The sequence below is a fragment of the Solanum stenotomum genome, chromosome 12 (assembly GCF_019186545.1).
Source record: "Solanum stenotomum isolate F172 chromosome 12, ASM1918654v1, whole genome shotgun sequence".
In the NCBI taxonomy this organism is placed as follows: domain Eukaryota; kingdom Viridiplantae; phylum Streptophyta; class Magnoliopsida; order Solanales; family Solanaceae; genus Solanum; species Solanum stenotomum.
In genome coordinates this window covers 49,753,404-49,770,898 of record NC_064293.1, presented here as the reverse complement: position 1 = coordinate 49,770,898, position 17,495 = coordinate 49,753,404, and the positions used below count along the sequence as shown (strand labels likewise).

The 17,495-nt window shown below is 35.1% G+C and overlaps 2 protein-coding genes across 2 annotated transcripts; both read left to right on the top strand.

Moving 5' to 3' along the window:
* The first annotated feature begins 3,392 nt into the window (after nt 1-3,392).
* On the top strand, nt 3,393-9,469 carry LOC125849295 (AUGMIN subunit 6-like). Its single transcript, XM_049529356.1, has 13 exons — nt 3,393-3,689; nt 3,813-3,869; nt 4,016-4,110; nt 4,715-4,865; nt 5,218-5,343; nt 5,458-5,614; nt 5,770-5,830; nt 5,908-6,190; nt 6,596-6,721; nt 7,076-7,237; nt 7,321-7,567; nt 7,645-8,106; nt 8,791-9,469. Exons 1-13 carry the CDS (start codon nt 3,474-3,476, stop codon nt 8,829-8,831), a joined length of 2,184 nt encoding a protein of 727 aa, XP_049385313.1. The 5' UTR covers nt 3,393-3,473; the 3' UTR covers nt 8,832-9,469.
* A 1,572-nt stretch (nt 9,470-11,041) lies between these two features.
* Nucleotides 11,042-16,881, top strand: LOC125849294 (serine/threonine protein phosphatase 2A 57 kDa regulatory subunit B' theta isoform-like). The gene is made up of 4 exons (XM_049529355.1): nt 11,042-11,265; nt 11,353-11,510; nt 11,832-13,249; nt 16,091-16,881. The coding sequence occupies exons 3-4, from the start codon at nt 12,047-12,049 to the stop codon at nt 16,448-16,450; spliced, it is 1,563 nt and encodes a 520-aa protein (XP_049385312.1). The 5' UTR covers nt 11,042-11,265; nt 11,353-11,510; nt 11,832-12,046; the 3' UTR covers nt 16,451-16,881.
* Nucleotides 16,882-17,495: the final 614 nt, after the last annotated feature.

The window sequence follows — 17,495 nt, the reverse complement described above, 5'->3', positions numbered from 1 at the left end:
ATACAACACAAAAATTTCATATCGCATGTCCAAACAAACTTTCAATTTCATCTCATGATTCCATATCATAATACCATATCGCATGGCCAAACGGGCCCTAAGAAAAAAAGTAATGATCCACAAATAGTTTATGTGTCATTTTTTGAATTTTTGTCCGTTTAAAAAATTTATACGAATAAATAAATAAATTTACATATTTAAAATAATAGAAAATTACACGGTTAGAAACTGTGCTAAACAAACATCATTTTAGTATAATATACATTTTATATACTTTGTTAAGTTTTGTACATGTCTTATCAAGCTAATAAATACTACATTATTTACAAGTTACGCCAGTGATAGTGAACCATAAATTTAATATAACTTTTATTTTTCTATCTTGTTAAATTGTTTGCATGTCCAATCGAATTGGCAGATCTTATACGTGTTATTCAATTGTTCATAATTTTTTTACACTAAATATAATATTCATAGTAACTACTTACTTGATTAAATTATATACATTTTCCAATTAGGCTGAATGACTATCTAATTAATTTCTCTAAGAAAAAAAGTAATGGTCCACAAATAGTTTGTGTCATTTTAGATTTTTTCTCCGTTTAAAAAAATTATATAAAAAAGTTTTTTTTTTATATATTTAGAATAATAGAAAATTACACTTTCATAAACTACGTTAAACAAACGTCATTTTAGTATAATATACATTTTATATACTTTATTAAGTTTTGCACATGTCTGATCAAGTTAATAAATACTACGTTATTTACAAGTTACGCCAGTGAACCATAAATTTAATATAACTTTTATTTTTCTATCTTGCTAAATTATTTGCATGTCCAATTGAATTGGCAGATCTTATACATGTTAATATGTTATTCAATTGTTCATAACTTTTTCGCACTAAATATAATATTCATAGTAACTACTTACTTGATTATACTCCATCCGTTCACTTTCAATTATCATGCTGCGCTTTTTAAAAGTCAATTTGACTAATTTTCAAAGTTAAATTAAATCACATTAATTTGATATTTGAACCAAAAAAATAAGATATTCAAAAGTTATACGAAAAGTACTATAAAATGCAATATTTTGCATATCAATATAATTAAAAAATACATCATAAAATGTTAGTCAAAGTTCTTATAGTTTGACTTTAAAAAATGAAACCATGACAATTAAAAATGAACGGAGATAAAATTATTTATCTAAATGAAAAAAATCTAATTATTCAACTATTTCCATATTGACAAATTAATTAAACATGACAAGTATTACTAGCATTTATTAGTTATTACCTTCACAAAAGGTGAGCACAATAAGGCTTTGAAACTTGAAAACACTAATTCACAAAGATATCACAACGAATGGCGAGGATGAAAAAGAAAAGACATTTGGATTTTAAGATTTAAAAATATTATAAATATATTTTTCTTGTTCTTTTGAATATGTGAAATAAAATTTAAAAAATTATTCAAACTAATTGGAAAAAATTATACCTCGCATTTATTATACATTGCAATATTCTAAGTGCAAAAAAACATATTGAAAAATTAAAATAAATCAAATTCACCTCTAATGTATGTGAATGGTTTAGTCACACTATTGAAAAAAAGAAGAAAAGAGAAATCAATATAGATTTCCTTACCAGATAATTATTTTGCCATGTCATCTTTGGATAGTAATTAAATTTGACTCAAATTAGAATAGCGGTAAAAGGATACCCATAAAGTTTTTGCTAAATTAAGCTTTGCTGCTAAGCTTAATTTTTTTTTATGTACGTACTTATTTATTATTATGTCAAATATAAAATAAAAACACATGTATCATTAATACGAAAACAAGTAAATCAATAGTATTTAATTATCATTAAAAGATATGGTGTAGTGAGTCCGTTTCTATACAACAAGAAATTAGATTAATTAAACTTGAAAAAGGGTCAAAAATACCCCTCAACTTTTATTTACTAGTTAACATTATTCTTACCGTTCAAATGAAGTTATTTATACCTTCACCATCTACAAACTTGTCACCTGTACCTCTCAATTGGATGAAAAATCGCAAATCAACCAAAATAACTCAATTTCAATTAAATTACCCGATTTCTACCTTAAAATCCGAACTCGATCCACTAAACCAAATAAATTCATACCAAACTAAATCCCCAAATTCATCTTTCCATCAAATTGAGGGTAGGGGTAACAAGTTTGTAGATGACAAGGATATAAATACCTTCATTTTAACGATAAGGATAAAATCAACTAATAAATAAAAATTAAAGGATATTTTGAACCACTTTCCTATTAAACTTCAAAACAAATGTTAAATACTGATACAAAATGAAAATAAAAATATTTTTATAGGCTAGACCAAAAATGGGCAAAGCAGAGATGACAAAATCGCATTTGCCGGCAGCAAGCGCAGAATAATTGTTCATGATTTCAGCGGCGCACGTTAGAGACATCCCTCCCACGAATTTCAAAATTTTCTTTCATCGGCAAAAAACAAACAAACACGAGTACTTCCTTTTTAATCCAACCCGACCCCACCACAAAGAACCAGAAGTTTTAAAATGTACCCTCACATTTTGTATCCAACTCTTACGGGTCTGTTTGAAAGGACACAATGGAATTGGGAATTGGTGTAATTACTTTCTTTGTCCTGTTTGGTAGACCAAGTAATTACATGGTAAGAGGGGAATTGGGTGTAATTGAAGGGGTGTAATTACACTCTTCAATTCCTTTGGGAGGGTAAGGAATTGAGTGTAATTACACCATGTAATTACATGAATTTTTTAATATTATCTTTTTAAATATATTTTTATTTGAAACACCAAAAGGTCACTTCTTTCTTTTTGTCTGGACATTTCCATTACTTTCAACGGCACAAGAACAAACCTTGTGCATCTTCTTTCAAAGTAAGACTTCTTTCTGATTCATTTTACTTTCAAATTTTGATGTCTAGGTAGATTATGTATGAGTTTGATCTTTGTATTTTTTCCTATTAGTTCTTGAGATTAAAATAAATATGAGAATTGATTTTTTTTTCTTTAATTTTTTATAATAAATTGGAATTGGGTTTGGTGTCTAAAGTCAAATTTGTATTCATTAATTAATTTAAGTAGTAATATTATTTACTTAAAATCTAATTTATTTTAAAATTTAACTGTGTAATTATACTGTGGCATCCAAACAGGACATGGGTAATTACAGTGTAATTACTAGGCTGATAATTACTACCCTAATAATTACACCAATTCCAATTACCAGGTGACTTTCCAAACAGACCCACCCGTCATGTGATCCAACAACCAGGCCCTAATGTTAAATTGACTAATCTATAAGGGCTTCTCGTTTGAAAATTTACTTAATTATTATACATTCAAATCGAAAATCCAAAAGACAGAGACGAGACGAGACGAGACGGAGAGTTGAAGCAAAATTGGGTGAGGAAAATAGCGAAAGAGTGGAATGACGATGGACCGGGAGAAGGAGAGAGAAGTTGAGTTGGAAAGTGCAATGTACACCAACTGTTTGTTACTAGGGTTGGATCCATCCATCATCGGGATCGGAGCCGGAAACGGCACACCTCGCGTCGGACTTTTTCGTCATTCGAACCCTAAATTGGGTGAACAGCTTCTCTACTTTATATTATCTTCTCTTAGAGGTCCTACTCAATCCGCTAAGGTCATTGCTACTTTTCGACCTATCAATATGAACTTCTTAGCTCACCTGTGATTCAGGCTTATACTTTCTACTATGTTTCCATTGGATGTTTTTGTTTGTTTTCTCACTGCAAGATCTTTTCAGGATTTTGATAAGGTCTGGCCAATTTTTGATTCCGCACAATCTCGCGATTTTCGTAAGGTAATTGTATACATGATTTTTCCTAAGCGGATAGGTCTTGTCACTCTGAATAATTGAACTGGATACACACAATCTGTATTGATTCGTCTAGAGTTGGTCTTCTTCTAGTGAAAGCTTACTTATTTTTTTATTTTTGGAAATCTTAGGTTGTACAAGGGATTATAAGTGAGCTGGAATCTCAAGGGGCACTGCCTAGAAGTAATTCGAGGGTCTCATCTCTTGCCACATGCTGTGGACCAAGGTTGGCTCATTGATAGCAGTTCAATTCATATACCGCTCTGGTTGTGGTTCATTTTAATTATTTGGAGCTATCATTTGATTTTTCTGTATCCTGGTATTATTTCTTTTCTCTCTGTTTTATGTGTTGCAAATGGTAGTCCAGTGTAAGTTGATTCAACTCAGCAAGTAATTTGATCAGTGGTTAGTAATTGCATTATTGAAAATAGTTGTCCTACAGATACCATAGCTTCTGTAAGGGAGTAAATAAAATTTTTGAAGTTCGAATTGCACTAGGGTCATTAGCAAGTTCTTGCACCTGTGTCGCACTGAAATGCCCTCTTTCCAGCCCATCCTACTTAATTGTATTAATAAATGAGTGTTAATGAATTTTCTGGTGCCTTTGTCTTATTATTGAATTTCACAAAACTTTTGGAGCGGGAAATGATTCCTTTTGTGAGTGGTAGAGCTAGATAGTAGATAGTACCTGCTTCGTTTTCCGTTAACATACTCATATAAGTTTGATTCCTACCCTTTAAGGTGAAGTTTGCATGCTGATGTGTCAAGAGTAAACATTATAGCCACTATATTACTCAGTATTGATTATATATTTCACATGTTTACTGCAGATTTGTTGAACTTCTATGGCAACTTTCATTGCATGCTTTGAGGGAGGTTCATAGGCGAATGTTTGCTGCTGATGTTGTTTCTAACCCCTTGCCTGCATCATTAACAGATGTAACTTTCTCACATGCAGCCACACTACTTCCTGTAACCAAGGTCTCTCTTCTGATTCCTTCCATCCGCTAGGCTTTTAAACAGACACATTTTGATATCAGGGGTTCTTGTGACCTTGAATCTAACAGCTTTATCACCCGAAGCCAAGGTTTTTAGTTTTCTGCATATTTTAGATGCAAGGCAACATATTATGTGACTCGATTTTCTTTCCTAATGTGGAAGCTATTACTTGTATCACATTGGCAAAGTAGCTTACCAGTAGTCTATGCTTAGGCATTGATTGTTTTCTTTGCTAGTCTCGAAGCTTCAATTCATATGTATTGTAGACACTATCACTATTCACATGAGAATTATTTCTAGTGGATGGATCTAATTGCCGCTTCTGTGTGAATAGGCTAGGATTGCTCTTGAAAGAAGGAGGTTTTTGAGTAATGCAGAAACAGCAGTTCGTAGACAGGCCATGTGGTCTAATTTGGCTCATGAATTGACAGCTGAATTTCGAGGCCTTTGTGCTGAAGAGGTGAAAGAAAATCTTGTCACCTTTCTTTGAGGACTTGGAGTTGGATTCTTACCCCCTTATTCACAGCGGTAAATAATTGTTTCTGAGGATCATCTTTGATCTTCTTTGTCTCAGGCTTATTTGCAGCAAGAACTGGAAAAGCTGCAGGATGTGAGAAACAAAGTAAAGCTGGAAGGTGAACTGTGGGATGAACTTGTATCAAGCTCAAGTCAGAACTCACACATGGTTCAAAGAGCTACCCGTTGGTGGGACTCTTTGCTGTCTCGCAAGAGTGCGTTCAATCAGTATCTCACTTGTCAATTATATCCTAATAATACTATGCTATTAGCGTGCTTTTGCAGAGTGCTTCTCTCACTGATCTTGCAATTAGTGTACTAGAATTTTGTATACCTGGCACTTACTTGTATTATGTATATATGTATACAGATCAACATGAAATTCTCGCCTCTGGCCCGATAGAAGATCTTATTGCTCATCGTGAGCATAGGTATGATCACTTTCCATTTTCTCTTCGGTTTTAAAACCTGGCCTTGCCTTCATACTTATTTTTTTTAAATCATTTAGGTATCGCATCTCTGGTTCAGCTTTGCTCACAGCTATGGATCAAAGCTCTGTAGCTCCACTACCCCATTTGGCTTCTTCACATCAAGCTGAAAGATCACAAGCAGATGTGAATAGAGAAAAGCATGCAAAGAGTTCAGATTCTTCTCATATTCAAGTAGACGATAACTCATTTTCTCGAGTTGATGAGAGAATTGCAAGAGGTCATCCTACTGTTGATATAGCAGAAGTTTTGAGGCGTTGGACACATGCCCTACAACGTGTTCATAAACAATCCCTTCAACTGGTATGATGATTCCTTTGATTCAAGATTCTATAAGTCTTGTCAGAAGTCTTTTTTTTTCTCTCTCCATGAATTTCAAGCTTAAAATATTGCCTGGCAGTTACTTAAATGTTTGGAACAGTTCTCTTGTTATGTGGATTCAAGTGGTCCAGGTGAAGCAAAACCTTTTTAGGGTGGGCCTAAATATGGTGCAAGGACTTTCTACATCTACGGTTTTGCGATGTCACCGAGCACCATGTCTGCTCCTATTTTGGACTTTACAAGTAGTTAATAGGAGAATGTCAATGTATTAAACAATGGAATACAGGGGTTTTGCATCTGTTTTTACATTTGGAATTTATTTAACAGTTTGAATCTGTCTTTGATTTTAATTTCACACTTTCTTTCTGGTACCACTACTTTTTGCAGGGAAAAGCAAATGATGGAGAGGGTCCAGAGATTTTGAGGAGTTCACATGATGGTGGTACTGGTGGTCATGCAGAGTCCTTGGCTGCAACCCTTGCCGAACATAAGCAGCACCTAGCAAGTATACAGGTCTGATATTCAGTCTAATTTGGTTGCACTTGTGAACTATTAGACATGGACTCTGGAGAGAGTATTATTATCAATGCATATAATTTAAAGAAAGCAAGGTAGTTGTTAAGCATCCAAGGTGTGGCCTAGTGGTCAATGAAATGGGTTCAGAACCATGAGGTCTCATGTTCAAATCCCAACAAGACAAAAAAATACTGTGTGATTTCTTCCTGGCATTCTCATATAACTAAATTATTGAAAATATTACAATACAACACTATGTGATTTCTTCCTGGCATTCTCATATAACTAAATATTTGAAAATATTACAATTATACTGTTGAAAGTTTGTGATGTGAATTCATTGATCTCTAGGTGCTCATAAATCAACTGAAGGAAGTTGCTCCATCCATACAGAATTCAATTTTAGAACTTACAGAAGAAGTTAGTAGTATTTCGTCCAATTCTTCTAGAGCAGCCAATTTTCAGGGTAGATCACATTCACCGGTCCAAGCACAGAGCAGTGGGAGAACATTGGTAATGTTTTGTGAAGCATTTTGTGGGACTTCCTTTTACCTTTTTGAAACAATAGAAAAACCTAAACTACATATATTCTACAGGAACACATCGATGATGAGGTAGCTGAGATGAGCTCAAGATTGTCTTCCATGCAATTTGAAAAGACATCAGCTAGTCCCACTACTTTGAAGCTCCCACCTTTGTTTAGTGTAACACCAAATTCTTCAGGAAAAGGTGGTGCACAGAAGCGACAGATCTCGGCCCAAACCAGCCAAATTGAAAATATGCCTGAGAGGAAGTCTCTGGATCAGCAATTTTTAAATAATTCCTTCGATAATCCGCCACAAGGTTTTTGTTCTGCCTTCTGAATGCATACATTGATTTCTTAATTGCTAGATGTATAAACTTATTATAAATTTTTGCAGATAATGACACAAGCTTTGTTCAAAATCTGAAGAGATCTGTCAGAGAAGCTGCACTTCGCTCCCAATCTTACCATCAGGGATCATCTCAAGACAGTCGTTCTGATGATAGTTCTGAGCACTACTTTGAGCCTGTCTCAGGGTTAGGGTTTTCTCAGCATGGAGATAGGGCAAACTTGCTGAGAAGAAAAAAATTGTTTGTGTCAGAACCAGATTCTTCATTTTTAGGGACTGGTGCACCAGATAGTCATATGAACATCAAGTCTGATGGAATACCTGACTTATTAAATGATCTGCAGTCTGTGGATGACTATGATGGTTTTCTTTCAACTATGGGTTCAAACTCTTCATTTTCGGATGCACATAGGTCATTTTATGATTTGGAGGAAGCTCAGGATCAAGTATTTTCACCTCCTCTGCTTATGGATGCATCATTGTTAGCAGATTCATATGAGGATTTACTTGGTATGTTTGTTCCAACCTTTTGCCTAGTAGATCTATTTGACAATTTTCTTGTAGTTTTGAATTCATTTTTCTACAGTTCCCCATGCTGATTCTCTGATGCTTAAACCTTCACGCTATATCCCTAATCCCCGAGTCCCTGAACGGTGGTTCCATGCCATAACTGATAACATGGAATGATGATGTTTTGAAATAATTTCCTAATCTGGACATTGCGTGGTGTGTAAACTGTAAACATGTTCTTTGTTAAATTCTTTCTGGATAAATAACCCTCTTTGGTCTCTTCCCTTTGAGAGACAGCTTTGTCGAGAATGAGTCGCATTTTATTGTTCTCTTCGCAGTGCATATTTATTTAGGCTGTTCTTCTTAGTTCTTATTTGTGTGGAAGTTTTAAATCTTTGTTCTTCTTGGAGATCCATGCCTTGTTCTTTGCTCTTGATCCACAAAGGCAACTGTTTGTCAAAGTAGAAAAAAATCATTAGCAATACCACATGCATTTTTGACAAGCTTCCGGTTCCTCATTGATACTTACTATTGAAATGGAACTGGTTTGTTTTTGTACCTGTTAGTAAAAGCCCTCTGTAGGACTCATCACCATTTGCTTATGATATCTTCCGCAATGCCTTCTTTATTGCTCTACCAGGCTATCGATAATTTAATGTTCTAATAGAAGTCATACTGTTGCAGCACCATTGTCAGAAACTGAAACTGCTTTGATGGAGCATTGAGATAAAACATTGGGTAATGTTGCTGCTCGGCTTTGAAAAGATTGCTTGGAAGCTTGTACTGCCAGCCTTTTTGTTGTTGGAATACCCTCCTCGTACTAACTTCCGTTTGATTGTGTGATTTCTTGTATTTTTCATTCTTCAAGTGTCTCAGCCTTTATCTTTTGCATTTCATTTGACTGGGAAGAGCAGAGGGAACCGATCATCAGAACATTGCTCAGTAAGCGTGACCATGGCCGAGCCAAGATTTTGATGTGGTTACCCTGGTCCTGTCAACATGAGCTTGTTCTTCTGCAGGAGATCGGCAGGAATGCTTCAGACAGTTGTGGGCTGTATACTGATTGGGTAAAGAAATTTTATCTTGCTCCTGATTGATTTCTGTTTTTGTTTACTGTGTAACAATTCGATCTAAGGTGGGGGGAGCCTTGGAGTAACATTATAGTTGGTTCCATGCTGGCTGGTTCGAGCCCATTGATGCTTGCATCAGGATAGACCGCATACATTATATTCCCTTGGATCCCCAAGTCCTGTGTGATCATGGTACACTGTGCTGTCCTTTCTTCTGTAACAATTCAATGGATACAGTTGAAGAAGTAATTTATCTGTTCGTTTTTTCTATAATATGGTATATATCTATTCAATTGTTGTTGTGCTTATTTTACCTGTATCTTTTTTACGAAAAGAATCTCTCATTTTTTTTATGTTTATTTAACTTAAATATGTTTTTCCATACGAATCTCTCTAAAGAGTGATATGTTATTTATTGTAGAGATATGTTTTGGATATTGACATGTTGATTTTGATAGGTTGGGGCCCGTATAGTCGGTCGGTAATTTTGTGGATAATAGGCGAACGACAGTAATTTCCACCGACTTTCCATGTGTAGATCCCTTTCTCTATCTGGTCATTATCTTCAATGAGTTGCTTAATTCCTTGTGATAGGTTCCACTTTCATTTCTTACAGTTTTACATATTACCTACCACAAAGTCAGACTGATATGATGACATTATGGGAAGAAAAATGATTGAAAGCAAGAAACATATAGTTGGATGTTATGACTGGATAAATTCAGATTTTATCTTGTAACTTTTATTCAAACCGAAAAAGTATTTATTTTATCATTGGTTTGGGTTATCAAATTAATGGTTTAGGTATGATTTAGAATTTTGTACTACACTTTGTATTTTTGGTTTCAATTTTTATACCGGATAAATCAATTAATTGATAACCCGATCAATAACCAATGGATAATTGGTAAGCTGAATATATTTTATTAGTTCGGTAGCAATTTAGCAACATACAGAAATCGATAACCGCCTCAACAGGATTCCGGACAAAAACGATTTTATATATTTTATCACTAATCGTTAGAATTCAAGGCTTATTATAATTGAAATTTTGATGATATTACCAGACTTTTAAGCTAATAAATACGTTTCACATTTTTTGTTTTATTTTTGTTTGTAACTTTTAAGTAGGATAAACACAAAGACTCCATCCATCCAATTTCTTCTTGTGCTTCGAAATCTCATATTTAACCCTGATGACTTACTCGTAGTTGTACCTTTTCAAAGCCTGAGAAGGCGAGATTTGTCAAAATACAAAAATGTCCAAATCTGGAGAAACCCAAAGGTGGGAATAATTACGGCAAGTGGTTTTGAGGTTGAAATCTGTGACTGAAAAAAAGAATATGACAATAAAATAACTCTTTCCAATTCCAAGTTCTCAAGAATCAATTTAGAACTTTTGCTATGTTGGATATTTCATCTTGCAATCTTCTTTTTCTACCTTGATGTAATTATTTTTGTTTTTTATTGTAAAAAAATAATTATATTAACTTTATGAATCTTTTGTTTGATTAAACTTAGGTTTGTCATAATTATATTTTTATACTAAAAATATATCTAAAGCATTTTAATTCTTTTTAATTTTATATTTAAACTTATAATATATCACTCCGATAGAAAAATGAATAATTAATAGTTAAATTAATATTTTGATAGAGAAATCTTTGTAGTTTAGTTGATTGTCATTTCGTTGGTGAGAGCTTCAATATGAAACTCAAAAAATTCATATTATTTAGATGTGATTTTCGCCTTGCTCTACTTATTATGATCATACGATCTAATTATTATAATCTATGAAGAAAGAAAAGAAGGTAATTATTATGACTTTATAAATCTAAGAAGAAAGAAAACAGGGTAAAGGAAGGAAAATTAGAGAGAAAATGGGAAGGAAAAAAGAAGAAGAATAATTGGTTTTGTCTAACCAAACACATCCTGAGCATCAAAAACAACAACCAGAGATTGGTTTTGTCTAATCCATCACACCCCTTTTCCTATCTTTCCTCAGTTGGGGATGTTTTCAGATTTCGATCACTGAACCCCAATTCTCTGAAGTTTCGATCTTTTCATCACTCAAAATTATACTATTAATGTAAGCATTAACAACTCGTTTTATATCTGAGTGCTGTTTTTTTTTTCTTTAATCTTTATTGACTCACTTTTTTCTGATTCTTGGAAGGGATGTTATCTGGGTTCCGTACATTATTTGCCCAGATCTTAATATTCTTTGACCTAGCTTTAACAGCCCCGAGTCTTTGTGGACCTCAGCAAAAAAACAAGAACAAAGGTTTACTGCACCTCCCCCATTCTTTTCTGGTTGACAGCAAGCATGGATAGGTAAGATTTTTCAGTTTCTCATTCAGATTATTTGATGCTTGTTTGTTGATTAAAATAATTTTCTGCATCTGGGTTTTGCCTTTTGCACTATTTAATTCTCCAAGAATACACCTTTTTTTTATTGTTAAGTGGAAGTGCACACAGAACTCTCTTAGTATGGAGTTGTTTATAATACAAATTACTTACTTTATCAAGTGAAAAAAAGAAAAGGGATTAGGTCACAAGTATTGATCTTTTTAGCTCTTTTCTCCATGATGAAAAAGAAGTTTGAACTTTTCTAGATTTCTTCATTTTACTTGCCTTTTTGTTATTGTTTTTCAGATGAAAAGGAGTTTTACTCGTCTAGACAGGTAGTCTGTGGTTTCATTTGTGTATTGGTTTAGGGGGTGGCAGATAAGGATTTGGGGTGGATGAGATCCGCACTGGTTTGCTAACAATTGATTATGCTGCTTAGACCTTTCAGATTGATGAAAGTTCTGTTTTGAGAGTGTTTCAATCAGTAAAACATTACGACCAGAAGATCATATTTTCAAGTGATGATCAAACAAATACTCAATAGGCTCCCTAGAAAGCCTTCCAAGTCAGCAGAAAATCGTGATGGAGGAAGCTCTACATCACCGTCAAATGCTTCAACTAGTTCTAGAAGCAGTGATTTGTCTACTGCGCAGTCAGGAAATTCAAGTGCCACTACTGTTTCAGGAGTCACTTCTTCGACTCTGGGACCGAATCATGGAAATAGGCTACTGCAGGCGGCAAATGCTAAGGTGAATGGAAGTGCAGTGTGTGAGACCTTGCCTAGTTTTAAAGATGTACCAACTGCTGAAAAGCAAACATTGTTCATTAAAAAACTGAACTTGTGCTGTGTATTATTTGACTTTACTGACCCAACAAAACACTTGAAAGAAAAAGACATCAAGCGGCAGACATTAGTGGAGCTTGTTGATTATCTTAGTTCTGTGAATGTAAAATTCACAGAAACTGTCATTCAAGAAATAGTTAAAATGGTATCGTCAAATCTGTTCAGGCCTCTTACTTCTCAACCTCGTGAAAACAAAGTATTGGAAGCTTTTGACTTAGAAGATGACGAACCCTTGATGGATCCTGCATGGCCACATCTGCAAATTGTGTATGAGTTCTTTCTCAGATTTGTGGCATCGCCGGAGACAGATGCAAAATTGTCTAAGCGATACGTTGATCACTCTTTTGTTCTAAGGTTATTAGATCTCTTTGATTCAGAAGATCCAAGAGAAAGGGAGTTCTTGAAGACGGTTCTGCACCGCATATATGGAAAATTCATGGTGCACCGCCCTTTTATTAGGAAATCAATCAACAATATATTTTACCGGTTTATCTTTGAAACTGAGAAGCATAATGGAATAGCAGAACTTTTAGAAATTTTGGGCAGTATAATCAATGGATTTGCACTTCCACTGAAGGAAGAGCACAAGTTGTTCCTTGTTCGAGCTCTTATTCCACTTCATAAACCAAAGTGCGTACACATGTATCATCAGCAGTTATCTTACTGCATAACACAATTTGTGGAGAAGGACTGCAAGCTCGCTGATACTGTCATAAGAGGTTTGTTGAAATATTGGCCTATCACAAGCAGTTCCAAGGAAGTAGTGTTCTTAGGTGAGCTGGAGGAGGTTCTAGAAGCAACTCAGCCTCCAGAATTCCAGCGTTGTATGGTGCCTTTGTTTCATCAGATCAGTCGTTGTTTGAGCAGTTCGCACTTTCAGGTGAGTAGTTCTAGTTGTTTGGTATTTTATTTCTTTTCCTTTGCTGTTTGCGTTGCTAATCATCTATGATCAGGTTTAGGTCGAAACAGGAATATGGTGTAAAGTCCATTTGCTGTTTCTTTCATTTTTGTTCTTTTGGGACAAAGCAATAAGTTAATTGATATTAGCTGGAAAACTTGGATATATAAAGTGGCATACAAAAGAGTAGGGGACCCATTGAAAAACGTGGTTCTCTAAGAATTGCATCCAATCATCTACACTTCCAGGGACACGATAAGTGCACCAAAAAATCACCAAGAACAAAAGCCAAGCCCTTAACTTCGCAAATTCATTTTAAATACCTTCAAATGTTCATTTCCATTCTTCTTTCTCCAAAGTGTTATTGCAAGGTCCAAAGTAGCTGCATCCCATGCTCAGCATCTTCTTCTCTTTCTTCTGAAGTCCATTATGCACTTCGCCATTAACTATAATCAGCGTTGACGGTTATATACCAAGCTGATGCGCATGGCAGTGCACTAGTGAGTGATCTACATCCTTGCTTGACCATGCTCACAAAGTACCAGTTTACATAATACAACTTCCCTTTTCTCGGTTTTTTCAGCCATTGCCTTACTTCTAACCAAGTGAACTGAGTATCTTTCTGCAAGCTGAGAATCTAAAATGACAGGTGTAAACCTCCTGCATCGTCTCTTTTTAAGTAACCTGCAGTAGTAGGACTTCTTACAGAACACTTCATTCCCTCTTCACTTCCATTTCCACGTGGCCTGTTCCTACCGTTTCATGTTTTTGCTTTTGTAGTATGCCATTATGTTTTGGAATATCCTATCTCCACAGCTTGTAGAACTATTCTGAGCCTCTTATGCTAATAAGCTCTGCTCTCGTGTCCTGTAGACATGATGAATCGTCATATCCTTCTAACTCAATGTGTTGTACATGATCTGAAAGGCGATGCTCAAAGTATCATTGCATACTACTTGCGCCTCTAAAAACTGATCCTATTTTCGTTCCCAACAGTAAAAATGATGTTGTCGCTAAAATCTTCTCTCCCTTTATGTTGTTCCACATTCATAGGCCCTTTATGTGTGCCACTCTTGAATGCAATCACTCTCCTACAAAGCCTGTACCTCACTGTCTAACCTCCAAGGCCGCCTTATTGGAGATGTGACCACCTCCCAGTTCATTAGATGAAATTTTATTCCATTGTTCGTATAACATTTGCCTTTTCAACCTTTTGGTGACACTAGCCGGCACATGCATGCAAGACATATTATATGTATGGATGCTTGACAGAGTGTTGTTCATCAATACCTCCTTGAAATTTTATTCCATTGTCCGTATAACATTTGCCTTTTCAACCTTTTGGTGACACTAGCCGGCACATGCATGCAAGACATATTATATGTATGGATGCTTGACAGAGTGTTGTTCATCAATACCTCCTTGAATTAAAAGCAATGATATTGTTATCTTCCATCATTGAACCTCGACGTCATTTTCTTCCTTCCCATTTTAGGGTCAAAGGAAAGTCACTATTACCCATTTTGGCTGTTCCTACCATTGTTTACCGGGAAAAAGGACAAATATACCCCCGAACTATCGTAAATGGTATGCAGATACCCTCCATCATACTTTTGGGACATTGGTGCCCCTGCGTCCAAAAACTAGAGTATATATGCCCTTCATTCTAACGGAAGACTAAATAGGGACACGTGGCGCTATCTTATCCATCGATCTGATATTTAATAAATGTCGGATCGGTGGATAAGATTATGACACGTGTATGTCCCTTAGTATAAAGAGTATATATGCTCTAGTTTTTGGACGGTAGGGGTACCAATGTCCCAAAAGTATGACAGAGGGTATCTGCATACCATTTACGACAGTTTAGGGATATATTTGTCCTTTTTCCCTTGTTTATTCCTGGCATCAGTTAGATACACATTGAGATATGTATTTTCAGCGGACAGACTTTTCATTTAGAGTGGCCGAGTATATCATCCTTTGATCTTTAACTGATTTACTCCATTTATTGGTATAGATCAAACTAACAAACAGGTGTGGATATTTTCAAGTTGTGTTGAGAGCAGCTCAGATGCCAAAAGATCAATGAGAAATATCAAGTTGAAGATGAATGATTTTCCCTTCATTAAATCTAGTGCAAACTTTATTTTGCATCAAGTTTGTACTTTGAATGAAGCTTGTTGAGGTCTGCGATTGATGTCAAAAATTGCCATAATCCTGGTTTTTGAAACAACTTGCTTTGTTGTGAGGAACCTTACTGTTGAAATTTGCTATCAATTATTGCAGTAAATTTTAGCATAATAAGTTGCCTAGATTTAGAATGAAATTGAAATTTGAATTTGAATTTTTATTAGGTTGTTTTAGTTGTTGAGATTACTTAGCCTTTTTGAATTTTGTTATGCTGATTATGTTTGCAACTCCCTCTTTCCAAACATACTAAAAATGATAAGGGAATAATCTGGTTTGCCAGAGAGAGATGGTTGCTTTTCAGAAGTTCACTTCTATTTGTGTGGGTCAACAAGCAGGCTAAATTTGCTGCATCTTGATGGCTTTTCCTCCAGCTGGATATAATGTGCTAGTTTGCTGTTTTTCAGTTGTGCTTGATGAAACAACTTGATATAAATAACTGTACAACTTGTGATGGCACATATTGGCTAAGTTGTCATGGCTGTGAATCAAATAGAAAACAATGAATCAACTGAAAATATAGTGTGCTTGTTTAATGAAATATGATATGGATTGGATCAATTCGGTGATGTAACATCCGCCAATGCCTTTTTTTTTCCTTTTCTCTAACTCTTTTTAACTTTGCATCTTCAGGTGGCTGAGAGGGCCTTGTTCCTATGGAACAATAATCATGTTGAGAACCTAATCAAGCAAAATCGTGAAGTTATACTGCCGATAATCTTCCCTGCCTTGGAGAAGAATGCTAGAGGTCACTGGAATCAGGCGGTGCAAAACTTGACATTAAATGTCCGCAAGATCTTCTCTGATATCGATTCTGAACTCTTTGAAGAGTGTTTGCGGAAATTCGAAGAAGACAAGGCCCAAGAAGAGGAGGTAAAGAGGAAACGTGAAATTACTTGGAAACGGTTAGAGGAGCTTGCTGGAATGAAAGCTGCAAGCAATGAGGCAGTGCTAGTTTCTCATAAGACAACGCCTCATTCACCATCTGGCTAGAGACTGAATCTTTGTTACTGTTGCTTTTCCCTTGATCAGCTGACCAGTACGCTAATTGAGGAAGGAAACTGTGAAAAGGAGGTCACATCTCCTCATTTGTTCATACACCACGACATCCTGAAATTTTTGATTTCCCAGGTCTCACTTTATGGTAACACAAATCGAGTTGGATACCAACTCTGTGCTAATATAGAGGCAAGGACTGTTCATACGGAATTGCGTAACTGGAGAACCTCAAGATTTTATAGTCTGCAGTTCATGCGTGGCTCGTATGATGAGATTATAAAAGCATCATTCTTCAGGTATACGCCTAAAGTTCCTTTTAGGGTGCTGCGCTTGAATCTGTGTATCGTCAATATATATGCTTTGACATTGCAGCTTGGCATGAAAGTATCCCTGTAGATAATCTTGAGAATGTTCAAATTAAGTTGCAATGTTTTAAGTAGTAGCAGTAATTCTTTTGAATTCACACACTGCTTGCAATGAGTATTTTAGAACTTCCCTTTCCATGTGACTGCGTATGATCAATGTAAGAATGATATCTGATGGCTGCTCTGAAAGATTATCTTTCAAATTCATCTATGCTTCAGTCGCCAAACCCACAAAACTTGCAAGACATAAAGTGCCAAGGAGATTGATGGACATGGCTCACAATGTTCACCGTTTTTCAGTTGGTTGTACCATCATCATATAAATGCATTACTTTCAAACAATGGGTTCAAGATATGAAAAAGTAAAGAAGTCCAATGTGGTTTATATATACACAATCAAAATAATTCAAATCACATATAAATAATGTAATTTTTTGTTGAAAGAGATTTAAATGAATTTTTACAAACATTCACACAACACTAACTAGAAATGAAAGGTTATTTAGAGGCTACCTACCTTCTCACTACAAAATATTATTGAACTTGTTAATATTCGAATTTAATAAATATTGTGGAATGAATATAAGGAGACTATACTACTTTTACCTGATTAATAAAAAAATAATATGCAAAAATTTGCCCAGCATTCAATATTTATACTAAATCCTTAATCA

Bases quoted from the DNA above. Each gene is read 5' to 3' on its own strand.
- LOC125849294 (XM_049529355.1), top strand. From the start codon at position 12,047: ATGATCAAACAAATACTCAATAGGCTCCCTAGAAAGCCTTCCAAGTCA. The intron at 13,250-16,090 runs GTGAGTAGTTCT...TTGCATCTTCAG, and splicing joins TGAGCAGTTCGCACTTTCAG to GTGGCTGAGAGGGCCTTGTT.
- LOC125849295 (XM_049529356.1), top strand. From the start codon at position 3,474: ATGACGATGGACCGGGAGAAGGAGAGAGAAGTTGAGTTGGAAAGTGCA. The intron at 3,870-4,015 runs GTAATTGTATAC...TGGAAATCTTAG, and splicing joins AATCTCGCGATTTTCGTAAG to GTTGTACAAGGGATTATAAG. The intron at 4,111-4,714 runs GTTGGCTCATTG...TGTTTACTGCAG, and splicing joins GCCACATGCTGTGGACCAAG to ATTTGTTGAACTTCTATGGC.